The 26,828-nt window shown below is 45.3% G+C and overlaps 1 protein-coding gene across 2 annotated transcripts in view; it reads left to right on the top strand.

Moving 5' to 3' along the window:
• The first annotated feature begins 4,581 nt into the window (after positions 1 to 4,581).
• Positions 4,582 to 26,828, top strand: part of LOC109865642 (protein jagged-1b) — a 33,793-nt gene continuing 11,546 nt past the window's right edge. For both annotated transcript variants that reach the window (XM_031799443.1, XM_031799442.1), the window contains exons 1-15: positions 4,582 to 4,924; positions 5,393 to 5,695; positions 11,262 to 11,319; positions 13,473 to 13,730; positions 14,476 to 14,536; positions 15,614 to 15,744; positions 16,118 to 16,237; positions 18,082 to 18,195; positions 20,371 to 20,484; positions 21,655 to 21,768; positions 22,449 to 22,495; positions 23,045 to 23,218; positions 23,903 to 24,053; positions 24,895 to 25,059; positions 26,174 to 26,287. In XM_031799443.1, coding sequence (XP_031655303.1) covers positions 4,853 to 4,924; positions 5,393 to 5,695; positions 11,262 to 11,319; positions 13,473 to 13,730; positions 14,476 to 14,536; positions 15,614 to 15,744; positions 16,118 to 16,237; positions 18,082 to 18,195; positions 20,371 to 20,484; positions 21,655 to 21,768; positions 22,449 to 22,495; positions 23,045 to 23,218; positions 23,903 to 24,053; positions 24,895 to 25,059; positions 26,174 to 26,287 — 1,996 coding nt within the window. In that variant the 5' untranslated portion in view covers positions 4,582 to 4,852. The remainder of the gene's footprint in view (positions 4,925 to 5,392; positions 5,696 to 11,261; positions 11,320 to 13,472; positions 13,731 to 14,475; positions 14,537 to 15,613; positions 15,745 to 16,117; positions 16,238 to 18,081; positions 18,196 to 20,370; positions 20,485 to 21,654; positions 21,769 to 22,448; positions 22,496 to 23,044; positions 23,219 to 23,902; positions 24,054 to 24,894; positions 25,060 to 26,173; positions 26,288 to 26,828) is intronic.

Here is a 26,828-nt window from a genome sequence, read left to right as displayed (position 1 = left end):
GTACGGTAACAAAGGGTTACACAACTTGTTTAACAACCGCTCAGAGAAAAATCTCCTCCTACACCATCCTGCCTTAGTCTCTCTCTCAGCTTGTAAAGCCGCACACCTAACGGAGCCATCTAAAAGCAACCGCAACTACCTTCCGCTCCCCCCTGTGCCACACACTGGCTGCAATGCATCTCAATAGTCTGAAGTGGCATCCTCTCCTCGTCTCCTTTCTTTCATCATCACTAAGGGGAAATAACTTGAGGGTGAATGAAAGGAACTATGTGAAAGTCACCCTCCATATTGTGGATGAAGTACAGATTAAGGAGAAGAGATGAGGAGAGCAAGCAATTTAACACTATTGAGGTGCATCCATTGTTTTATATATAGCCACACAAGCTCAGAGAACGGGATATCTGAGTGCTGAAGTGCGTAGCGCGTAAAAAAAAACGTCTGCAACACTCACTACCGAGTTCCAAAATGTCTCTGGAAGCAACTTCAGCACAAAAACTGTTAGTTGTGAGCTTCATGAAATGGGTTTCCATAGCCGGGCAGCCGCACACAAGCCTAAGATCACCATGCGCCATGCCAAGCGTCGGCTGAAGTGGTGTAAAGCTCGCCTCCATTGTACTCTGGAGCAGTTGAAACGAGGAATCACGATTCACCATCTGGCAGTCTGATGGACGTATCTGTGTTTGACAGATGCCAGGAGAATGCTACCTGCCCAAATGCATAGTGCCAATTGTAAAGTTTGGTGGAGGAGAAATAATGGTCTGAGGCTGTTTTTCACGGTTCGGGCTAGGCTCCTTAGTTCCAGTGAAGGGAAATCTTAATGCTACAGCATACAATGGCATTCTAGACGAGACAGGCCTAATCGCCCACATCAGTGCCCAACCTCACTAATGCTCTTGTGGCTGATTGGAAGCAAGTCCCTGCAGCAATGTTCCAAAATCTAGTGGAAAGCCTTCCCAGAAGAGTGGAGGGAGGGTGTTATAGTAGCAAAAGGGGGACCAACTCTATATTAATGCCCATGATTTTGGAATGAGATGTTTAACGAGCAGGTGTCCACATACTTTTGGTCATGTAGTGTATATACACACACATACATACATATATATATCAGTCAGTGTTTCAATTCATCCCAAAGGTGTTCGATGGAGTTAAGGTCAAGGCTCTGTGCAGGCCAGTCAACTTCTTCCACACCATTTCTGTATGGACTTCGCCATGTGCACTGGGACATTGTCATGCTGAAACTTGAAAGGGCTTTCCCCAAACTGTTGCCACAAAGTTGGAAGCACAGAATCATCTAAAATGTAATTGTATGTTGTAGCATTAAGATTTCCCTTCACTGGAACTAAGGGGCCTAGCCCGAACCATGAAAAACAGCCGCAGACCATCACTCTTTCTCCACCAAACTTTACAGTTATTACTAAGCATTGGAGCAGGTAACGTTCTCCTGGTATCCGCCAAACCAAGATTAGTCCATTGGATTGCCAGATGGTGAAGCGTGATTAATCACTCCAGAAAATGCATTTCCACTGCTCCAGAGTACAATGGCGGCGAGCTTTACACCACTCTAGCCGACACATGGCATTGCGCATGGTGATTTTAGACTTGTGTGCGGCTGCACGGCCATGGAAACCCATTTCATGAAGCAGCTGACAGAACAGTTCTTGTGCTGACATTGCTTCCAGAGGTAGTTTGGAACTCGGTAGTAAGTGTTGCATCCAAGGACTGACGATTTTTACGCGCTACGAGCTTCAGCACTCATTGGTCCCGTTCTCTGAGCTTGTGTGGCCTACCACTTCATTGCTGAGCCGTTGTTGCTCCTATATGATTCCACTTCACAATAACAGCACTTACAGTTGACCGGGCAGTTCTAGCAGGGCAGAAAATGTAATAACTGACTTGTTGGAAATGTAGCATCTTATGATGGTGCCACGTTGAAAGTCACTGAGCTCTTCAGTACGGGCCATTCTACTGCCAATGTTTGTCTATGGAGAGTGCATGGCTATGTGCTTCATTTTACACCTTTCAGCAATGGGTGTGACTGAAATAGCCAAATCCACTCATTTGAAGGGGTGTCCACATACTTCTGTATATATATATATATATATATATATATATATATATACAGTACCAGTCAAAGGTTTGGACACACCTACTCATTCAAGGGTTTTTCTTTATTTTTACTATGTTTTACATTGTAGAATAATAGTAAAGACATCAATAACACATATGGAATCATGTAGTTACTAAAACAATTGTTAAACAAATGAAAATATATGAGATTCTTCAAAGTAGCTACCATTTGCCTTGATGGTTAGGATGAGTTGGACTGCAGAGTGAAGGAAAAGCAGCCAACAAGTGCTCAGCACATGTATTTTATCTCTGTAATACTACTAGCCACCTGGCAATATTATGAAGTGACTTTAGATAGCCCAGATAGGTTCCCAATCTCCCAACCTCATAACTAGCTACCAACGAAGTTAGAGTAGCCAGCTTGTCAAACTATCTTAGCTGGCATGCCTGCTGTCAATGTTGGTAGGCTTTAGAAAAGCAAGCAATACCTAAATGTATAAGACTCACATTCCTTCAATCTTTTACCTAGATTTTAGCAGAGATGCAGAGAAGCATATTTCGGTTCCAGTCAGGAGGATACAGACAGCTCAAGAGGTATGTTGAGATACTCAGAAAATTAAACATATTTTTTTTACATAGAATTAAGCATAATGATTATGGCTCTAGATTGCAGGAAAAAGGTGTTTCAGGTGTTTGAAAAATGCTAAATTCTCACACCTCAGTACCACACCACAACCATCCATACTTTGTGGCCTCTCTGATTTTTGGGATGTATGACGCCTGGGGACCTCAAATCCTCAACCTTATTGCACATAAGGTTGAGAATTTGAGGTCCCCAGGAGTCATGCACCCCAAAATTCTGAGGGACTCTATCTACATCATGGGTCAAAATGATCTGGTCTGTAAAAGAATCCTGAAGACAAAAGAATCAATGGACATGTCATACAGTATATTCAGACTTCTGGTTGTAGCACATGCTTGCGTTGGATACAATTTTCTCATCGTGCTTTTGTTCGCACATTGACTAGACCGAGGGGGCACTGCAAGGCCCAAAACACCAGATGCAAGTGGGCGCCATATCAGCTTAACCCCTAACCACTGGCTTTTGCTCCAATGAGCTTCTCTTTCTTCTTTGCCAGGAGCGAAGCACAGCTTTCATCAGGATCATAGAGCGCATGCTGTCTCCTTTCCCAAAATAGGATTGAGAACAGAGTGAATGGACAAACGACAACCGTCGCAGAGATTTGCTCCCTGCGGGCGGCAGGCAGGCAGTAGCAGCCCACTTGCCTTTTCAGATTTAGCCGAATCACCGAGGCACGAGCAGAGAGGTTCGTCGTTCGGCCACAACCATCGACTTAATCCATTGAAAACCTTTGGGGGCCTATCTTTGCCTCATTAAACCCTCCTTCTCTGTTGTTGTAGTCGGGTAAAAGTAAATGTCACGCAGTTATCCAGGCGACACTTTCCCCCAATGCAAAGAGGGGGGTCTCTCTATTGAAAAAAAGGGGTTGTCTCTATTGAGTTAAGGGGCCATAATCTATTCATGTGGCTCTTTAAGGGGGAAGAGCCCAGCTGCTCTAATTTGAGAATAAAGACTGTCCCACCTTTGTCTCTATTTCATACAATGACCCCCCTACTACACCCCTTCACCCTCCCATCACTCTCCAGTGCACTCCCCATTATGTGATTATTTTCATGCTGAAATTTTGAACAGGGAGTGACTTCGTTGGAAAAAGGGCTCTCACAGTCACCGCAATAGGTGGACCCAATTTGTGGGACAACCACAGAAAAACAGCAAATCTCCTTATACCACACAGCTGTCCGTTTTTGGATTTGGAGACATAGCTCGGCTTTCTTTGTCACTGGGCTCCACAATGGCCGTGTCAGTGGGGTCAACTATAGGAGTATTCGCAACATAATACGATATTAATGTGGATCATATGGATCTCAGCTCACTGAAAATAGGCAGTAGATGTATGAGGATGCAGGAATGTTCCTTGTCAAACAAGACAATAAGACACACGATGATGATGGTTACATCATCAATTGGCTTTCCTGAACATATGCATGAATTTTGTTGGGACATATCTCGTGTACTTGTCAGAGATATCAAGGGGTTTTCACATCATTGTATCATCTTGGTCAGGTTTAGTAGCTCCATTAGAATATGTAAATGTTGACCAATAAAAGCAGAATAATTAACTATCTTGCTCATTACCACCAGATTGGTTTACACTACACGAGATCAATAAGCCCACTGCACAAGGCTTACTCTCAAAGTATAATAATGAACCAAATGCTAAGTACTTTTCTGTGTGCTCTATGGACTTATTTGAAAATATGATGCATGATCGCACTTGCACAGTTGATTGTGAAGTAAACACACGATGCACGACAGACATACATATTCAACATTAGGTGTGGCTTCGATCTCAGGGAATCTCTCCTACTTATGAATATTAAACAGCAACTTGATTTGCCCCCGCCCCCTCTTCCCCTGAACTTGCTGTAAAGTCTGGGACAGTCATTCGGACACAGACGGCGCTTTCTTAGCTCGTTGGTATTGTTGTATCAGAGGCGATCAGAACTATATGAAGAAAAAGAACAATAGTCGAAAGGACAAAAAAAGTGAGACAAGGGGGCAGGTCATTTTGCATTGGAAATCTATGCTCTTTTCAAAAGGTGTTGTTCTCCACTCGTGCATGTTCAAATCGGAGGAGTATATAGAGCCGTAGGTCGGCCGGACTTTTAGTTTCGCAGCAAACGGCACTATCAAACAGAAGGCATGATTTTGAGACCGAGTTCAAGCTGTGCTGCTTTTTCTATTCATGTCTTCTTGCAATGCATGTGGATTAAGGTACGTGAATATTCAAGCCTATTTCTAACCTTTTGCCCATTCAGTATTGCTCTAATTTTACAGTTTTCAACATGCACATTTTCAAAAACTGGGTTGTGGGTTTAGGAGGATGCACTAGAAAACTTAAGCATGTTTTCATGTCACCATCAATTTGATTTTCCAAAGTTCCAAAATAAGCAGTAACGCGTGCCTCTGTAAAATAACAATAAGGGGGTTTATTTGCAATAGTTTGTTGCAAGTTAGTAACTACAAATCACACACTTAACTGTCGTCGATATTAGCTTGCTAACAAACATTTAACGTTATCTACCTACTTTAGCTTGATAAGATTGGTTGCAGCTAAAGTTACTTCTATAGTTGGAAATGTTCAAGCTTGCATACATGTTGATTGACAGTTTGAAAGGAAGGTATCAAAAGGCAAGACGCATTCAAATGAAGTAATGTTGCACATTTCTTTCTAAAAAACAGGTGGCTGTGGCATCAGGACACTTCGAATTGCAAATTGTGTCGATGCAGAACGCGAATGGCGAACTGCAGACTGGTGTGTGCTGCGATGGATCTCGAAATGCCGTAGATCTCAGATGCACGAGGGACGAGTGTGATACCTATTTTAAAGTGTGTCTAAAGGAGTACCAGTTGAAGGTCTCTTCGGCGGGCCCATGCAGTTTCGGGACGGCTTCAACACCCGTGGTCGGAGGGAATACTTTTTCTTTGCGGAACACAAGGAGTGACAAGTCGAGGATTGTGTTACCTTTCAGCTTCGCTTGGCCGGTGAGTTGATTGTGTCGTTATGTTTATAAACCACGTTCTCCCACTCGGGCGCTCGAGTTTGCTGAGAACTTGAACCCTCAAATATTTTGTCTCAGCAAAGTGCAATTTAGATGAATAGACATGGATAGACTACAAAAAAACCGATGGGCAAATTAATTAACTTTTGGATATGTCAATGTCAGCATGTCATGTGAGGCAGGCAAGGCTACACAATGCAAGTTCATGGGCCACAAGACACGGTAAAGTTTTTTTTTAGGGGGTAACCTTATTCTTACAACAACAGTATATTATTGTTCAGTCAGATTGGCAGAGAATAAAGTGAGGTGGTCCATAAACTTGCGCTGTCTGAATACTCATCACTAGTGTTCATGCGATAGTTATTGGGAATAGGCTGAAATGTTAAACCAAAATGGGTAAGTCCAAAGAGGTTTAATCGTTTACGAAGAGCTGTAGCGTCGCCTCATTCTACCAGTGACGCGCTGCCTAAACGGGATTCATTCCCGACTGTCTTTTCCTAAAGAGCGCGACCAGTAGCCGAGCCTCAAACAATGGCTTGTGCAAGAATAGGCAATAGAACAGCTGGGTTATCTAGCCACGGGGTTTACACACAGTGCGCTCCCAGGAAGCAGAGACTTCACTCACTTAACTATACACAATCCTCTGGTTGACTGTTCTCGTGTACGTTCTTTTTTTTTTTTACCATGCCACAACTTTCATGACATGAAGCCATCCATGTTTTGAGCTCATTTTTTTCTGTGGCTCTGAGATTATACTCTAGTTTTTGAGAATTGAGAGGAAACACCTTGAATGAGGTAGGCTAGTTGTACCCAGCAATTATTGTCAAGGATTAGGCTATAGTTGACCCAAGAACATGACAACCAAAGTGGACTGATGCTATTTCAATGCAGATATGTTGCCCTGGCAGCATCAAAATGTGTTTTGGACACACAAGGATGTGGCCCCCAAATGGTTTTCTAGACGTGCTCCAATATCACTATGAAAAGACCTAGCTAAGAAACCATTGTCCTATTGCATATTTTCTTTTCCATCTCATTTCTACCTAGCAATTTGGTTAATTACTCAAGATTGTTTGCCCAGAAATACAACAAAGACCAGCTCAGGGGGAAACTTAATGAAATATTGAATGGGGAATTGGCTTTTTTTTTTTTCACACTTACATTTGTGGTCGTACAATAACCCCTGTTTTGTATGAATTGTAAATCTGTGCCTCATCAGCATTCAATGAAGAGGTGCCAGGTCATCAATGGGATGAAGTGATTGGATGTTTTGAGGGAGTTGCTAGGTAACGAGGCCTCCCACTGGGAGAAATGGAATTGGGAGCAAGAGAGGGAGGAGAGCATCTGCAAGGGGGGCATGGTTGATGGAGACAGCTTTTTTTTGTTCTCCATGGCTAGACCTAATGGGTGAAAAATGATGTGTGTTGTGGAAGGGCGACGTTGGATTTATATTGATTTTCATATAGAATCAGGATCTGGATGAAAACATTTTTTTAAATCTAAGTCGATTGTAAAGAGTATATTCCTAGAAATAGGGGGCTTTTGGAACTATGCCAACATTTTGTTCTGTTTAGCACAGGTGTGGACACTTGAGATTCCCGAGTATGGAATATTTCATAAACTGAACAGTCAGCCAGCATTTAGGACACGATGCCACTACTGTATAGGGGCAGTCGACATTGCCTAAGTCACAAAGGTCTGGGTGTGTACCCTCGCCCCTGACCTTAACACAGGCAGTATAAAGGCCTCTTGTTCCCCCACCGCCCTTTGTCAACCTGGGCGGTTGCGCTTGACTGGCCCCAAGACATTCCATCTTTTTAACCCTGCCACCCTATAGTAACTGGTGTGTTAAATGAAGCAGTCACCGTCCCCTTACTTCGAAGAAGCAGGGGCGTATTCATTAGTGCACACCATAGAAAAACATTTTGCAACAAAAATGTGTTTCTTATTGAATGATTTTAGGTACGTCCCTCCCCACGTTGGTCCATTTGCTTCTGTTAGTTCCTAGTGAAAAATACACCCCAGGCTTGGCTAGGCTAGAGTGGCCCTGGGTCTGTTTTATATGTCCACAACCCCGACCCCAAATTGGCACTGGCGAACCAAGACAACCTCACTCTGCGTCAGTCTGTTTATTGGGCCCTCAAATGGCAGCCTCTTGCCATGGCCAAAAGTATCGCCAACAACATCTTACTTGCGGTTGTTGAACTTTCATTCCCCCTCTCCTTTTTGAACTCTCACATGTGACACAGGCCACTGTTCTCCTCTCATTCTTTTTAGAGCTTGGCGAGAGGAGCTCTCTACTCTCTCTCCTCTCTCTCTCGGCCCCTGGCTTGACGGTCCTAGCCAGACAGAAGCAGTGACAGCTTATATTAACAGGAGGGGGGTTGAACAATAGCCTCGGGCTGGCAGCGAGGATTATGGGAGATAATGGGAGGCCAGGATGGGAATAATGTGGCTGGGGCTAAGCAACAGGATGCAGCAGTAGACTCAGCAGTGCCGCGGTTCGTTCGGCGGCTCCCAGACTAAACCGTTGTGCTGAAGTTGCCATTATTTTGAAGTTCGGCCCCTATGGCCTATCGGTTGCCTTACTCGCGTAATGCCGGTAGGCCTATTATTCTACCAGCCAGCAGCCCCCAGAGCCAAAGCCTAGAGAAGGATAGAGGCCAGTGGGGATAGACCCCCCCCCCCCCCCACCACCACCACCACCACCCATGGTCAAACAGCGGGCTGGAGTTCAGCCAGAGTGACAACATTGATGCTTGGCTTTTCTTTCTCTGTTCATTTTTTTTTTTTTTTTCGCTCTCGCTTCTCAGCAAGGATTATTCTACTAGTCTCGCTCATCTCTCGTTCTCTTATCTCTCTCCAATCCATCTGTCTGCCTCTGTTTCCCCATCTCTTTCTGTTTCTCCATCTCCCTTACTGTCGTAAAAGCCTCATCTACCTTGCATCTGGCCTAGTATGTGTGTGTGTGTTTAGGAGAGGCAGGGGGAATGCCTGATAAAGGGGGAGAGGTCTGACAGTACAAAACTGAAAAGCACACAGTGATTTATGAGGTGAGGGTAATCCGAACAGCCTGCTTGTATCTTCAGCACAACGCGTCCAGATAGAAGTTTCATTTTAGTGTTTGTCAAACTGGGCATTTTTATGTTTGAGAAGCATTGAAAGCTTGTAAATGTCAAAACACTGGTTTCCTAGACACTGACTTAAGACTAGTCCTGGACCAAAAAAAAGATTGCAATGTAGGATTTCCATGAAATGTGTTTTTAGTCCAGGACTAGGCTTAATCTGTGTCTGTGAAACTGGCCCCATATCAGTTGACCTTTGATAAAGGGCTTCCGGCGTGGTGAATAGAGCATGATTTTAAAAAAAATCCACAATTGTGGTTTCATTCAATGTGGGCAGCGACGACTTTATCCTTCGCCCAAAAGTTCCCCTTTATAGGTAGAGGCCAATCAGGCCACTATAGCATGAGCCTTGCTCCTACTGCTCTGCAAGACACAGGCACTTATTCACCCTGCCGACTCCCTTCCTGGACGTGCCCAGGCTTGTCTGCTCATTTCACTTGCTTTTTCCCACACTTATCTCAGCCTAACGAAAGTGCCCGGCCATGCCTCTGTCCTCAACCAAAACTGGTACGGAACATGTAGTTGGGCACCGTTCCAAAATGACTCAATTGTGTTGGAGGGAGTGACGTAGGGGAGAAAGTGGGCAAGGCACCACTAGTCTGGGGAAAGAGGGGATGGTGTGCTTTGCTTTCTTACCTGGCTGCTATTTACCATTTTGGTAAACATTACTTTGGCACAGTCGACCGGTGGCATGTACTAACCGAATGGGTTTGGCAGGGGGAGATGTTTTGAAAAAAATGTTCTTTGATATTTGTGAGGAAATAACAGTTTTGACTGTAGTTTATTTAAGGACAGTGCTTTTTAAATTGTGAAATTCCCAAGCTTTGGATAGTATAAGAAAGTTGAGTTGACTTGGCTACCACTGTTTAGCACATCTCTTCATTTCAATGGTTATGATCACGAATCATGATTTGCAAAATGGCTGCACACACAGTTGGCGCTGCTGTGTGGTTTTCCCCAAATCTTGACATCATCTGGATTTCCTGGGAGTAATAACCAGTAATTAGACTGACATCCATATAAGATAACGATCAGTGATTCAATGGAACAATGTAGCTAGCTGCTAGGCTGTGCAGGGCTATGTGTGCCAGTGAACCAGCGTTGTGTTTGTTTAAATGGGACAAAGTGGCAAGGCCATAAGCCCCACACAAGAGGCCGGGCATGCCTCCAAGGGAGAGGGAGGGAAAGAAAAAGCTGTCTGCCCCGACCACCCCAACCCCCTCATCACCCCCTGTTTCCACCACCACACACTCTTTCCTCCCCCCTCTCATATTTTTGGAGCTTCATTGACAAGTGATACAAGGAGTGCTCATGTGAATGTTGGCAAGTGAGTGTCGTGAGTGGAGAGAGGCCCTCTGACTGGAGCCAAGTATGGACACACACACACTTGCATTCGGCACGCACTTACACTTATTAGCTCGCACATACACACAATTGCGCGTGCACACAAACCGATATATGATGCACCCAGATGAAAACTCATGATACTGTACACAACAGTCTCAAATGAATGAAGGCCCGCATACACACACTCTTGGCACACCCCCCCCCCCCCCCCCCCCCCCCCTCAGCCCAGCCCTCCACGACTCTCCGCTGTCTGTTATCCGATACCGGTGAGAGCGATGGGGGCCTTAAGAGAGACAGTTTCAAAGAGGTGCCGAAATAATGGACCCCCGTCCCCATGACGCACACACAAGTATACACACACTGAAATCGCCTTTTTTACACACACACACAGACACACACACACACAGAGCAGAGATGCAAACCCACTACCTCAACCATTCTATTCTATCTATTACAGCGCCCTCAAGTCGCTCCACACAACTACTCACAGTGCACTGGAAGGAAAAAATAAAGGAAAGGAACCCAGGATGGTTTTTAAACAATGCCAGCGGTTTGCTCTATCGCCACTCTTGATCTCTCTCTATCCGGGGAGGAGAAAGCAGTGGGTTAATTTTGGGGTGGGTTGCTGGAAGGGTGAGTGGCTTAGCCCGCCCGGATCAGAGGGCTGCTGGCGCCTCGGGGGGGGGGGGGGGGGGATAGCTGCGCTCTCTCTAATCTGCAACATGTGGAGAACGGCCAATGGAGAGACACGGCGTTAAACGCCACCATACCCACTCGCTTGCGGCTCTCTGGTGTGTGTGAATCAATGCAAAGGAACTAGTAAATGATGAATGTAGAATATTAATTGTGACTATCCTTCATATCCCTCTTCCCCAATTCTTTAGATTTCTGCCAATATGTTATGTCCATTCAAACAGTAGGCTAAATAAGAAGTAGCCTATAGCCAACTCTGTTAACAGGAACTATGCAGAAAATCTAAAAGTAAACCTGTATCAGCCAGGGGTGAAAGGATTAACGCAGCTGTGGTTTATTTTATCTGACACCTCTCTCTGTCTTATCAATCTTCTCTCTCTCCAGAGGTCCTATACGTTGATCGTGGAGGCCTTGGACTTCAACAACGACTCTTCTACGGGCAGTGAGTATTATCCCCCACCATTATGTTATTTTTATATATATATATATATATTAATTAATAATAATATTCCATTCGGTTTCACATTACAAAAGCAACATGAGTGGTGATCCCAGGACAAAATGGGGGGGCTTAATTTCTTGGTAAGGGACATTTTGGGGAAGGGAAATTTGTGCTTATAAAAATGTTTTTAAAGGCTGATGGCAGGTGCAGGCCATGGTCATGCCACTATTCTGTGTGTGGGGTACACACTCACACATTGGCCTTTATGATACTCACATTCACCCCCCCCCCTCCCATTTGAAAAGCCATTGGTTGGCATTACTGACCAACGTTGGGCAGAACTATCAAGCATAAATAACCTGGAGTCGTTCCCTCTGCCTCTCGTATTCCCCTACCATCCATATAGCTCTCAAATGTAATTTTACACAATACTCTCATTCAGAAAACAGTGACTGTAGTATAGACTGGTAGGGGAGAGAGTGAGGAGGAGATGGAGAGAGATCACACTACAGATTTGAGCGTTGTTTGTTTTCAGCCCGACCGTTAGGCAGTCAGTAGGAGTTAAGGCTGTGTGTTGCATTTGGCATTCCTCAGGGAACCATTATAGTTCCAGTGTTAAATCGGCCCCAGGGTACGCTGACCCCTGTCCAGGTGTGCTTTGGCCCAGAAGGAGGGCAGTGCAGTAGTTCCACCACAGCCAGGTCTACACCGAGCATGAAACTAATCATCGCATTCGGGCCAATAAAGCCCAAATGCAGAAAGGTTAGTGTGCGGTTGAAGACTTGTATTTTTCGAAAGCCCTCCCGCCGACAAGCACACACAACAAGCCAGCTAGATCAATGAAAACGTCTGCCAAGGAAGAGGGCCAAGTGAGGACAGGCCAAATATTGGCCGTCTCACTTAGCGTCAACAAGCTAAGTGCCCTGGGCACGTGGCCAGTTAGCCTCCAATAAGCAGACACATTAAAAGCCTATCACAGTTGTGCTGCTAATGCTATCCAGATACACTGCTACGGCTAACCTTAGTCTAGAGTTAGCGTCTCTAAATTGTGCTTACATAATCTTAAATTACAAGTTACCGTGGTAACGAGTCGGCACCGACATGATAGTTCGGTGCCGACTCATTGCCCCGAGCGGTATTCACCACAGAACTAAGAGGTTTAAATGTTTGGTCAAATCACCAGGACAGTACAGTTTCTTGGGGTTGGCTGTTTCTCACACCGTCAACCGTCCCAGGGCTTTCCTGTTTGATATGGTGGGTCACAGTTTGCTTCCAGGTCTTTCTTTTTTTTTCTCGAGGACCCTGGGTTAATTTTGTCCGTTTTGCCAAACCACAACCCCCTCGCCGTCAAACTATTCCCGGGCCTCAGGTAGTGAGAGGGCGTCACCTCACCCCGACCACACTTTGCACTCCACTGGCGAAATACCACATTGGCGCTCAGGGTTCTAGAACGGCATGGAATATTACTACTACGGCCCACCACTACAACTGCCGTAACAAAGCAGCTTTCCCTCCAAGAAAAGAGTAAACAAACTCAACGCTTAAGTTTTTGTTAATTTTCGCGCCCCCTTGTCAAAGCTCGCAGAGGCTGAACGGAATTTAAGTGGGCAGACTGTTTTGGACAATTTAAAAATATATATATATATTTTTTTTTATTCTGTCGTTTGCATTACTGCCTTTCTGTATTTCTTGACTACCAGAGGACTTCTTAATGGAAAATGGGATTAGGAGGCAGTGACTGCCCTAACATAGTGACATGGCAGCACTGGCATGGGAGGGATGCCCTCCTCTTTCCCTCGAGGGCTGACCCTGGTGAAGTCGAGTTTGTTTGGGTGCAAGGGTGGCGAAGTGGGCAGGGACAGAAGGGGGCATCACCTCTTATGTCTGTTGGCAGCTGTAGCCTTGGATGGCAATTCATATTTGGGCATTTACCCAGTGATATTTGGAGACACTGTACTAGTAAAGTCTGAGAAGTGGCATTAAAATGACCCAAAGCAAGACTCTTTGTCTCTCTGAATGGGCATTCACATCATGCGTTGACTTCTGTATATGTATTGTATGACTGCATTTGTCTTTGCCTCCACCTTATGCACATGCGTTTCCTACCAGTCCCTCTGACTCCTCTCTCTCCGCAATCCATTTCCCTCCATCAGGCGTGGGAGGCGAGAGGATCGAGAAGGCTGTTCAGTCGGGCATGATCAACCCCAGCCGCCAGTGGCAGAGCCTGAAGCACAACGGGCCGGTGGGCCAGTTTGAGTACCAGATTCGGGTCAGCTGTGACGAGCACTACTATGGTTTCGGCTGCAACAAGTTCTGCCGTCCGCGCAACGACTTTTTTGGCCACTACAACTGCGACCACAATGGCAACAAGACCTGCCTCGAAGGGTGGTCTGGACCAGAATGCAGCACTGGTAAGCGGGAGGGATTTAACCAAAGTAGTTGTCTGTAATTTTACAGCAACGTGAAGTCAAGCTAAAGAAGTTATCTTTTTCCATGAGGTTAGATATTTGAACAAAGCTCAAAAGGCATTCATCAAGTGACATTCATCAACAATCAATTGGAATATATAATTCAAATTATATTAATAACAGTGGGCCTTTAAGGGCAACTTGTGCTTTAGCGACTTGGCCCACAATTGACAGCAATTGCGTTGAGGTGAAACTGACCAGAGAGAGAATGAACACTAGGCTAAATTATATAATTTAGGGGTGGGGTCAAGCTGGCCTCTTCAACCATTGACACGAGGGCATATTGTCTTAACGCAGCAGACTTTGGCCATGGCTGGCCCGGCAGGCTTTTACAAATAGTTAGTGTTGCCGTTTGGAATTTGGGCTGTTTGCAACGCACCAGCGCACCCCCTAGGCCTTAGTATCCTAGCGGGGAGCGATAGCAGGGCTCCGGGATAAGTCTTGGATTTTGTAGGATTACTGCCCCGGTTGGAGCTTAGGACATTCCCACGAGTTTGGAGATGAGATGGGGGAGGGGGAGCTGTCTGACATCATCATGCTGACTCTTCGTGTTTTTTTTTCTGTCACTCTTACTCCCCCTTCCTGTGAATTTCTTGCTGACTTCTCATCGTCACAACACTTGACTTTCTTTCTCCCCCTCTCGCTTTCTCCTTTACTTCCTCCCTCATTCTCTTTCTATCTCTCTCAGCTATTTGCAGGCAAGGCTGCAGCACTGAACACGGTTCCTGTAAATTGCCCGGAGATTGCAAGTAAGCACCCCTCTTCCCAACACCCATTTTCAGCTAACCTAAGTTAGTAAAAAAAATACTCTCTGAAAAGAGCCAGACTCAAAATCTCACTCCCGACTTGTTGTCACTCAGCAGCATCCTTGTTCCACATGGAAATAACACCATTGGCAGGGGGAATTCCCAATACCATGCGTTCTGCCCACTTTGGATTGGCATCAGACTCAATGGAGACAGTCATTTCTGGCAGTGTCTTAGATGACACTATACGTTATACATGTTACTATACGTGGCAATCAAACTCGATGCCCTTGATTGTGATGTGTTCGTTAGGCACCAAACAGAAGAAAACAGACTGAAGCAGGAAGTGACTGTTTTACATTGCGTGCCCTAATAAGCACAACCCAATGAATCCCCCCTCCCATCATCCAGAGCTGTGAAGGGCCTGAACCTTTGCATGGGGCCCCCAGAGTGGTGAGAGCTTGATGGTGGTGGAATCTGGTCTCGAAGACCGCTGTCAAATTCAAAGGATTTTTTCCCCCCTTTCTTTCACCTGTCTGTTTCCCCACCCTCTTTTCACCTCCCTTCAGCGCAATGCTTTGATTTAGCCCTTTAGTCTCGCAGCCAAGAAACAATCGGAAGTGGCGGTAGGAGAAGTTAGCATGTTGTGGCGATTCTGGAGAAGCTTCTATGGCTTCTGAACTCAAACACACATCTGATTCTTACGGGAGGATGCAGTGAAATGGTACTTTTGATGGCTTCATATTTTTTGCAGCTTTCATTCAAGCCTTTCAGTAGGTAGGAGGTGTATATATTGAGTATCTGGGATAGTTATCCAATGCATGTAGCAAAGGTGGGCTGGGCATGGATACCAGGAATGAATGTGTGTGGGGGGGGTGTATACGATTCGCTCTGTTATCCTAATGACTTTAGGATGAAAAGTTTACCCCTGCTAGTGCCCTGTCCAGACAAGCACTTTTACTTACTCAAGGAGCAGCCTTGGCCCAGCCCAACCCATTCGTGTGTGTTTTTAAGCGGGATAGTGTCGAGATCGGTTGTCCCCTGCATTGAATATTTATCGAGTGCGTGTGTGTCCTGCAGGTGTCTGTACGGCTGGCAGGGCGAGTACTGTGATAAGTGCATCCCTCACCCGGGATGTGTGCATGGAAGCTGCGTGGAACCGTGGCAGTGCCTCTGTGACACAAACTTTGGCGGCCAGCTCTGCGACAAAGGTAAGCATACACATGCACGCATGCAAATACACACCAGAGAAGTACACTACAAAGCATGGTCATTGAGTTGGCCAGCTAACTTTAATAACAACCATAAATGGGCCTACTGATTTTCTGGTTTAAGCTAAACTTAGATGTTTTTGGTTGTTGAGTCAATTAGTGTGTGTGAGAGATATATATATATATATATATATTTATTTATTTATTTATTTATTTATTTAGGCAAGTTAGCTGGCTAACTCATTGATCCTGCTTAGTGGTATACCCCTCTGCTCTGTAGATATACAGCTGATAACTGGTGCCCTCACAAACACACTCATCCATTTGCTGTGAAATACCAACACACACATACTTTTCCCTCCCTGTCTTCCAGACCTGAACACATGTGGTACGTTCCAGCCCTGTCTGAACATGGGGACCTGCAGCAACACTGGACCTGACAAGTACCACTGTGCCTGTCCTGACGGCTACTCTGGTGTCAACTGCGAGAAAGGTGAGTCACCTGATGAGACACGTAAGTGTGTGTGTGTATAAATAGGTAAGTCGCTTAGAGTGGAACCAGACCCTAGACACTACATGTTTATTCCTTATGAGAGTGAAATTGGAGTAGAAGATTAACTGGATTGTCCCAGAGTGAAATTAGTATTGGACACTCAAGCGCAGAAAATCTACTATGTTGGAGAATCTCTCTCCTGTCTCCCACTCAACTTTTTTCATTTTCTGGTGACGATTGAGAGAGAAAAGGGTATTTGTTTTCTCAAGACTGGTCGGTGAGATCTGAGTCATGTGGTGCGACGGGGTGGGAAGTCGAGGGGTCATGGTTCAGGGGTTAGGGGGGGTCAGCCCCGTGCTTAACCCCATCCAGGGAGGTTCCGTTCGTGGGGCGGTCTCACGCGTCACTCCAGCCAGGAGGTGACGACCTCCATTAAGGTATCATCAAGGGAAACGGGAACGGAAGGAGACACAGTAACGGAGCTAACCTTTCTGAGGGTGGATTGTAATTCCAGCTTCATCAACAAATCTAACAGTTACCTCACATCTTCAAGTTGTTTAAAATTTGTCAATTGTTAGAATCAAGGTTGGTTTCTATAAAGTTTGAGTTTTGATCATAGGGATGTCATAGAGTTGTATGTCTTTTCTTTTTCTTTAGTTGAGGATGTTTCAATGAAGTTGGGTCGAATTTGATCATTAGGATAAGTAGATGGTCATTGTTTTGTATGGGGGTCAATGGAGGCATGACTCGGCTAATTGAGGGGAAAGCTCCCTGTAGGCGTTGGCAGTCAAACACGCCCGCTCTTTGTTTGTCTGGGACAGTTGCCACTCTGTTTGTAGCGAGGTTTTGAAAACTATCGCCGGTCAGCGAGGGAGGGAGAGAACGAGGAAAAGAAGAGGGGGATTCCAGCTTCCAGCCAAGCCTGAATTCTCCTTTTCTTTTTCTCTCCCAGCCAGACCAACAACATTAAAAACCCCTCCTGTGCTCCTTCTATTCCTCCCGTGCCCCTAGCCCGCTGACACCAATCAACAGTCCCAAATGGCACCCTATTCAGTGCACTACTTTTGACCAGGCACGTAGTGCATTATATAGAGAATAGGTTGCCAGATCTGCCAGCCAAAGAATGCAGAGCATTAATTGATTTGAGCGGAGGAATCCGTCGTGACTTGAGTTTGCTATTCTCTTCTCTCGTCCTCCCGCGACGGGATGGACAATGATTTACGCTTGGGTGGAAGTCACGGCGCGTCGCTCGGCGGGGTCAGCATGCCGTGACAGACGATTTCCTGCTAGCTGGCTAGAGTAAACGCTAAGGCTATAGGGCTAGGGCCCTGGGGAGCTAGTGAGAGTGAAATGGGAGAGGGGATGTTTTTTTTTTTTTTTTCTAACGACGTAGGCCTAGTGGGAGATCGGACCCTCTGTCTTTCTCTTTCTGTCTCTTGCTTTCTTTCTGTGTCTTTCTCATTGAGAAATGTTGTTCTTTCTCTTGTTCTGTTTATTTCTCTTGCACTCAGCACTCTTTATCTTTTCCTTTTCCTATCTCTCCTTCCCCCTCTCGCTCCTCGTCTTGCGGTGTGGTCCAGAGCTGGTTAGTGAGAGGTCAAAGGGGCTTTCCACTCCACTGGCTGTAGCCTAGCTGGGCCAGAGAAAGCTGCTGGGAACTGACTGTAGCGAGGGGGAAAACCCACCCTACCCTCCTGCAGTGTGAGAACTAACTGAGTTTGGGAGTTTAACTCTCTATCTGTTCTCCACCTTTCCCCTCTCTCCCCTTTCTTTCTCTCCCTTACTCAAATCCCTCTCCCTTTTACCCGCTCGATCTACCTCTTGCTCTGTCTCTCGGTCCGTAGCAGAGCATGCCTGTCTGTCGGAGCCCTGTTTTAACGGAGGGAGCTGTTTGGAGACCAGTCAGGGCTTCGAGTGCCAGTGTGCCCCCGGCTGGAGTGGCCCCTCCTGCAGCATCAGTAAGTAATACATTATAGTATGAAATACCTGAGGTTTGGGTCATTTTAAATTCAATATTATACTGGCCTTGTTCGTGCCAATTGACGCATCTTTTGGACGTCAACATTCTAACAGTCAATTATTTTTACGATAGCATATATGAAATATATTTATCTTGTTGTGTTTATGAAGGTCTTAGGCAACATTAAAAATGAAAATATTATGTTCTTTCCCCCCCTCAAAATTTTATTAATGTATGGTACTGTATCGAAAAATCACTAAACATAGAATTTCAAGTGTAGAAATCGACTTTATTTGTGAAGTGCCTTTGTTAAAACAATGAAACAAAAAGCATGTGCGTTGGAACATGGTAACCGCTTATATTTATAATGACAAAACAAATACAAGTAACCCAAACCAACAAGACACATGATCTGTCAGCAAGACGCGCGGTCAATTGAAGAGAATCTGTTGCATAATGTCAGTATTGGCACCATTTGTGCTTGATAAATAGTGGAAATCAGCACAAAAGCCATAATGGCATTATAATGAATGTGTCGATTTTAAAACCGCAGTCAAAAATAGTCCATTATTGTCAGTTATTAAACACATTATTTGTGGCCCCGCTCGTGCTTACAGTTTGTTGTGCATCTTCACCTAATGGCATCAGTTGGATCTTTTATTTAGGTGTTATCCCTTGTTCTTAACAGTCATTTGTCGCTTGCAACACTTCGCACAAACAAGTCGCTTGCTCGCAGCTGAAACGGATTTCATGTGTCTTGTTTGTTTTTTGCTAGTACATCTGCCCACCTGGCAGTTTCTACTTGGCTTGCGCAATTGCTCGCGTGGAATCTTTGCTTGCTGCCTTGGTCCTCGTATGTCTCTCACTTTTAGCCCGTGTGCTTAGACTCATGATGAAGTCTCTCCTGCTCATGGGGTTCATGCACTGTGTAAACAACACGTGTGTTGATAGCAGCCAAGTCAAGCATGTTTGTAGAACCGTGACAGGCCAGCGGCGAGTTCCTCCTTTCACTGTACAGCTGTGCCATCTGATCCAAAAGATCCACAACCTATAGAATAAAGTAGACAACATTCGGGTTATTTTCTCATAGGAAAAACGCGTTGTATAAGTTGATCTATCCAAATATGGCGACGAGTACAGTGGTGTGAAAAATACCACTTGTCATACTTGAGTAATTATCTATTTTAAGGTCTCAAAGTATATTTAATATACTTGAGTAATTATCTATTTTAAGGTCTCAAAGTATATTTAATATACTTTATCAAAAGTAAATGCTATAAATCCTCTCAAATTCCTTATGTTAAAGCAAACGAGACGGCCTGATATTCTTCTTAGGGGAGATGGCCCGGGGAACAATCCAACACTCCGACATAATTCACAAACGAAGCATTTGTGTTTAGTGAGACCGCCAGATCCGAGGCAGTAGGGAAGACCACATGTTCTCTTGATAAATGCGTGAATTAGACCATGTTGCTGTCCTGCTAAGCATTCAAAATGTACGGGAGTGAAAAAGTACATGTTTTCTTTAGGAATGTAGTGGTAATCCCAAAATATTTAAGTAGTACTTCAAAGTAGTTTTTACTTAACTTTACACCACTGGATGCATATTCTGATGAAATATCTTTGTTCTGTATTAGTTCATAATAGTTTTCTCTTTGTGTCCTTGCTGCTGGTGCTCATGGTGCAAACGGTATTTCTTGCCATGCATTGGTAAAGTGTGACAACACTCATTCTTCAGCACCGTTGTAGAGTACTACTGATGTGCAGGTGCCTTATTTTGCACAGAGGGGGGGAGCTCCATTCTCGCTTTGTTAATGGTGCCAACCAGGCTTGTTTTCTTTGCAAGCAACTTGTTTGCCAATGACTGATGTGAAGAAATTGTCCGTGTTGACATTTCTCCGCTACCGTTTTGAGATTATAAATTGAATAGATGAATGACATGCCCTCGTTAAACTGGTTATAACTCCAGTTGTGTTTTGTGATATTAATAGGGGTTAAGATTTGAACAACCACAGTGTGTTATATAGACTTATTCAGGAATAGGCAAGGATGGCGGGGACATGACTTTAAAAACGTAAATGTATTTCATTATGACACCATCAGCCTTTCAAGCACTAGAGACCTAGCCATTGTCATGGACTTTTGATTTGACATCCCCCCCCCCCCCCCCCAGATGTGGACGAGTGTTTCCCCAACCCCTGTGGCCATGGGGGCACCTGCCAGGACCAGGTCAACGGCTTCAAGTGCACCTGTCCCTTCCAGTGGAGCGGCAAGACCTGCCTCATCGGTCAGTCAGTCCTCTATCCCATAACACCCTGCACCTCCTATCATACGGTCGTCACTATTTGGCCAAGTTGCAAAGTCTGACTTTGCATCTTGGCCATCTCGCTTGAACCCTATCATATAACCACTGAGCTCTCATTCATCCTCTATATTCCCCCCTCCCTTAACTACTCCTCTATCCCACAAATTCCGGCACCTCTATCATACAACCACCAGGTTTGCTGTCATCCTCTATCCAATTTTTTGTTTTACCTCCTATATCCCACAATCCCCATGCAACTCCTCTACCTATATCCCCTCTATCACAGAAACAATTGTACTCTTATATCCTACAAACCTCTACCTTCTATCTCACAACAACAACCTAGTCCTTCTCTATCCAACTACCATTTATATATCCTACTACCATAGAGAGAGTATTGATCTCTATGCCCACTACGGAGTTGGTAGATTATATACTTTATTTGGCCCACTGATACAGGATCAAATATCTCTTCTCTCACTAATGGTAGAAGTTAGTTTCCTAGATCTGTGGCAACTTCTAACCACCTTGCTACAATTAGAGGATTTCCTTAGGACACAGATCTAGGACCAGCTTACACTCTCCAAATCTGAACCTTAACCATTAGGGGGGGAATCTCCAAACTGACATTAGTTAAGCTTCTAAGTGCAAATTCATCATACCACCCTTGTCTTTTGGTGGCGCTCTAGTGTGAAGATTTAGAAACGGCGTGCCAGGATGGGGAAAATTCCTTCGGCATTCCATTCCATGGCTGCTTTTGGGATTCCTCTGGGGGCAGAGATAATGTGGGGTTTCCTAAGCCGGGGGATCATCCTTTGAGGAATGGCCGTGTGTTTTTAAAGTGCTTAGAATGAGGAGTGAGAGGATGGGTGTCTTCACTGCTGCCTTGATCCACACTCCTTCACCCCACCTGGCACATTTTGTGTTTGTTTGTCCCCAATTGCCTTTCACCATGGGGACCGGCTCTGATGCGGTTTGAATGCAGACCACCAGAAAAGACCATAGAAATATAATTCCTAGAATAGGCATCCACAAGTCAATGGGTGGGTGACTGGGGAAACGATTCTATTCCTATGGCTGCCGACACTTCGCAGTTGCATGCCGAATGCCCTGTAAGAGGAATGAAGGAATTAAATGTTTTGTGGGTTTCAGACGCCAATGAGTGCGAAGGCGACCCCTGCCTGAATGCCAACTCCTGCCGGAACCTGATTGGAGGGTACTTCTGCGAGTGCCTCCCTGGTTGGATGGGCCAGAACTGCGACACCAGTGAGTTATTTCTTTTTTCTCTCTCTCAATGAAATGGCCTGTCGCTTGTTCTAATGCAGAGGTGGGCAAGTCTGGTTCCAGGGAGCAGCAGGGGAAACAGGCTTTTGTTCCAGCCCAGCACTAACATGGGTAATTCAACTAATCATGGTTGGCAATTGAAAGCCTGATTAGTTGAAGTGTGTTCGTGCCGGGGTAGAACAAAAGCCTGCTCACCCTGCCATTCAATCTCCAGAGTCTAAAGTTGCACACCCCTGTTCTAAAATGAAGCCATGTTTAAAAAAAAAAGTACCAGTAGCAACTTTAAACAACTGTTCTAGGGCCAGTTTTGGAAGTGAGTTTATGACTGACGGTTAGGACTGAGGCTGGCTTTGTTGTTTTTTTGGTCATGGACTAATAGTTCTGGAGTGGTCTGTCTGAAATTGGACGACAGGAAAAAAAAAAAATACAAATAATAAAAATTCACGTTTTTATAACATGGGAGCTCAAACAATCGCGTGAAGCCCCAGCGCACCGAGGCCCCGCATGAATCGCACCCTTTTTTTAACCTCAAACAAGGCTTATCTTGAGGAAAGCTTGTGGGAAATCTTGATAAGAAAGCCTTATCAAGGCCTCTCCTCGGTGGAGCTCAAATTGTATACGTTTATTTATTTTTATTTGATTGTTACTAATTGTTTCCGCAGATATTAATGACTGCCTGGACCAGTGTCAAAATGGGGGAACCTGCAAGGTAGGTTTATTGTGTTTCTCCCAAATGGCATCCTATTCCCTATATAGTGCACTACTTTTGACCAGAACCCTATCATGAGGAATAGGGTGCCATTTGGGACAGACATTTTTCTGGAATGTACCGGTCCTGGTCGATTGACATATTTCGGATACTTTCTGGCATATTGGAGTTGTTTTTGGCTGCTTTCTCTCCCCTTCCCCTCTTCCTCCCCCTTTCCTTTGTGACAGGTTTAAAAATGGCAAACCGCTGAGACATGCTTTCAGAACACAGACATGAGTTGCTCGGGCAATGCTAACAAAGAGTGGGGCAGAAGACATGAATGCTTGTGGAGGAGGGCAGAATGGGAGGGAGGGAATAGGCGGAAGGTCTTTATGACTACAATAGATCAGATTACCATAAACATTCTTGTCCCCTGCCAGGAAAAATAAATGTCTTAATTATTTTCCAACCCTTTCACAATGGCTTGTTTTCCTTATCGTTCTTACGGTGATCCACACACCCAATTTTTTTTACTTTTTTTTTTCTTCTACGTTTTCTTCCCCTCCCTAGGACATGGTGAACGGGTACCGCTGTGTTTGTCCGTCGGGCTTCGGCGGTGACAACTGCGAGAAGGATGTAGATGAGTGCGCCAGTGGCCCGTGCCTGAACGGCGGCAGTTGCAAGGACGACATCAACGGCTTCCAGTGCCTGTGCCTGCCCGGTTTCTCTGGCAACTTCTGTCAGGTAAGCAGAGATTGGCACCACACCACCCCACTGTGCCCAGAAGCCTACCCAGAGTTGGTTCAAGTCACCTCAAACCATAACACTGATCCAGGAGCAGATATTGCTGCATCCTGGTAATGTTTTATGGTTAGGATTGGAGATAGCATAAGCTGATCCTAGATCTGTGGTTAGGGCCAACTTATCTTGAATAAATCCAGAGTAAGTTGCAGTCACCTCAAACCACTGATCCACAGTCAGATACTGTATTTCCCCATACCTTTTTAAGGTTAAGGTTAGGATGGAGATCCTAGATTTGGTGGTTAGGGCCAACTTTCCTTGACTACCTCCCTATCTCCTGCATGAATCATCTCACCATGATCTGTTTTCATTGATATCCTCTTCAATAGTTTTTTTTTGTGCCACCTTTCCATCCACCCCACTAGTCGCACCTGCGTTTCTCTCTGCAACTCAAAACCGGAGCTTTGTCGCGCTTGTTAACACTTGTGAACCTTACGTCTGGGCTAAGTCTGTCTTCTCTTTTCCCGCCTCCTCCAACTCCCCACCGCTAAGCGTTTGTTTATGGGTCTTTAGCAGGTTTCTGAGGTGAAGTCTACAATGGGTTATTATGGAAAAGGTCAAATGGCACGTATTACTTTACATGGCTTATGTCTAAACCATTCTCTGTTTTTGTTCTCGCCTTCTCAGCTGGATATCGACTACTGCATGCTGAACCCATGTCAAAACGGGGCCCAGTGTTTCAACCTGGCTACCGACTACTTCTGCAAATGTCCCGAAGACTATGAGGGCAAGAACTGTTCCCATTTGAAGGACCACTGTCGTACCACACCCTGCAAAGGTTCCTATTTGCTTTTTTTGGATCAGCCTTGTGCAGTTTTTACATTGCTGTAAAAGTCTGTTGGTTTTCAGTGTTAGCCTAGCCAGTTTTGTCTAGCTTGGCTAATACTAATGAAGGCTTACCCAAACAAATTTAGGTCACTCATCTCCCTTTGCTTTTTTTACTGTAAATCTGAGAGGGGGGGGCTTTTTAACCTGCAGAGCCTGTAATCTAATCCGCTAACTTGAGGCCATTGTGCTGGGTGTGTGTCACACCAGTGTGTGAAGACCTAAGGTGAGCAAGCCCGCGCGGCACAAACCCGTTCTCCGCCGATCCCCCACGGCCTCGTTACCATGGAAAGAGTTAAGATTTGGTTTCATGTTTTCGAGCCGCTACTGCTGCCCCGCCCCCCCCCCCCGGCCCATTTCTCCTTCTGACAAATTGCCTCTGCTTCTTAAATTTTTCCTCTCCTCCCTTCTAGACTGTGTTTGTCTCCAAAACGCCCCAGAAAAATCTGGCAAGTGCTCTGTGTGTTCTTCCTGCTAAAAACACAATAGACCCCCATCATTTTCTCTCTCTGTGTGTGTGTGCTCGCGCACATTTTTTTGAGTAATTACGACAGTCTGATAAGGGTTTATACGCTTGTATTTAGTTGGACTACTTTTATCTAAACACACACCAGATTGAAGAAGTTAGGAGGACTTTGGCATGTGTTGAATATTTATTTATTAGTAGCTTTAGCACCCAAAGTGCTTGTGAAGGTTTATACGATTGTGTGGCAATGTCAGTTCTGTGCAATACATATCAACATTTGTGCTGGCCATATATGCACACTGTCCTGACCTCACCCTCTCTCCCTCAGTGATTGACAGCTGCACGGTTGCCGTGGCATCCAACAGCACCCCTGGGGGCATGCGTCTGATTTCGTCCAATGTGTGCGGGCCCCACGGGCGCTGCCGGAGCCAGGCTGGGGGCCAGTTCAGCTGCGAGTGCCAGGAGGGCTTCACTGGGACATACTGCCATGAGAGTAAGTGACTCCCCCAGTTCCGATGGGTGAAGAACGGTGGATGAATGGCTGACTGGAGGATGGCTAGGTTGGTGGATGGATAGAGCCTTGGCTAGATGGTGGATGGCTAATGTGTGAATTAAGGGATCTATGTGGGGGTGTGATTGAGGCATGGATAGAAGAGAAAATGTGGCAGAATTATGAGGTGGATAGGGCAGAGCATGGATGGAGAATGGTATTGCAGGGGTGGTAGAGGACAGGATGGGCCCTTCTTGAGAAGTGGATCTTCTTTAAAAACCCTGCTTCGTTCCGACCACAAGTACACCACAAGAATCTCCCTCCCCGTTATAACGATTGTTCCTGGCACTTGACAAGATCTCTCTCTCTCTGTCACTACACACGCATCCTTGGGTTCAAAGCGTGCTCTCGCTCCCTCCAAACCTGGTGACTTTGTTCTCACCAACACTTCTTTCAGGGGAGAGTGGTGACCCCCCTTGACGATAATTATTAGCTCCCTGTTTGATGGATGGCTGTTTTAGCTGCCAGCTCCCTAGCCCAGAGAGGTCAGGCGGGCTAGACCTGGCCCTGCCAGTCACTGGGTTATCAGCTCTAATGGAGGACTGGAGGCCCCAGGCGAGGCCTATTCTGTCTTTCAGACACAGTCCTTGATTAATGACCCTGTCCAGCCTTTGCTAGCCTGTCAAGGGGTGGGGAAGTTGTTTAATGAGGGGGGGTTCCATGCCTCCCCACCCCTAACTCTCATTTTCTTAAGCCAGGAAGTCTGCCTGTTCTTGCCTGGCCTTGTCTCTCCCACGCACTCACACACCCAACACCAAGCTCTCTGTGGTTTTGGGTGACAGAAAAGGGAGTTTTGGGAATGGGGTTTTGGTGGGAGGTTACTTGACCGGAGACGACGGGGCACTAGGGAAAATGGGGCACTAGGGAAACGGCAAGGCCTCCGTTGGATGTGTAATGTGGAAACAATGTGAATTGTTCTAAGAAACTGTATTAAAAACGGAAATGGTAAATAAGTCCTTGAAGGGATTTCATGGTGCACGCCTTGATTGCGTGGCTTGATATTGTGCATATTCCTCAGTCTTTTGCTTATGGTTTCCTTTCTGTCACACACTCTCAGATATAAATGACTGTGAAAGCGGCCCGTGTCAGAACGGGGGAACGTGTATTGACAAAGTCAGCCTGTACCAGTGCATCTGTGCCGAGGGTTGGGAGGGACCCAACTGCGACAACAGTAAGTTAATTTTCCTCTCACCGCACTGTTATGTAGTCATATTTGTTTATATGAATTAATGGATATCACTTTCTTTGACCCACTGGTGGATAATACATTGTTATTGAAGTTATATACAAGTTACCTACAATCACCTCACAACGTGGTACAAGTGTTTTGTAAAAGCTCATGGTTCTTTTTGTTTGTATTATTACAAAGGTATTCATACAGTGGTACACAAGTCTATACATGTGCTTATGCATTACATGCAGGTGGAAGAGTGCATTGACTTCATCTGTCTTGCTTCTTAATATTGAAGACTTGTTATCAGCATTATAACGTCTGGTAGGCTAAACATAACACTTCCATATTGCATTCCTAATGCATAGGCAACACACGAAGGCTTGAAACAAGCAGGATTATTTGGTAGCACTTTAAGTGACTGGGGATATGGATGATCATTAGGCCCATGTTGGAACTTTTCTGTTAAAAAAAAAAAAAGGAATAGGTGTTGGGTGGCAATGAGCGATGTCAGCTGTTAGCGCAGCTACATTTTAAAGAA

Source organism: Oncorhynchus kisutch, linkage group LG20, assembly GCF_002021735.2.
Source record: "Oncorhynchus kisutch isolate 150728-3 linkage group LG20, Okis_V2, whole genome shotgun sequence".
NCBI classification, from domain to species: domain Eukaryota; kingdom Metazoa; phylum Chordata; class Actinopteri; order Salmoniformes; family Salmonidae; genus Oncorhynchus; species Oncorhynchus kisutch.
The sequence above is the reverse complement of the archived record's forward strand: the minus strand, read 5'-3'. Positions and strand labels throughout refer to the sequence as shown.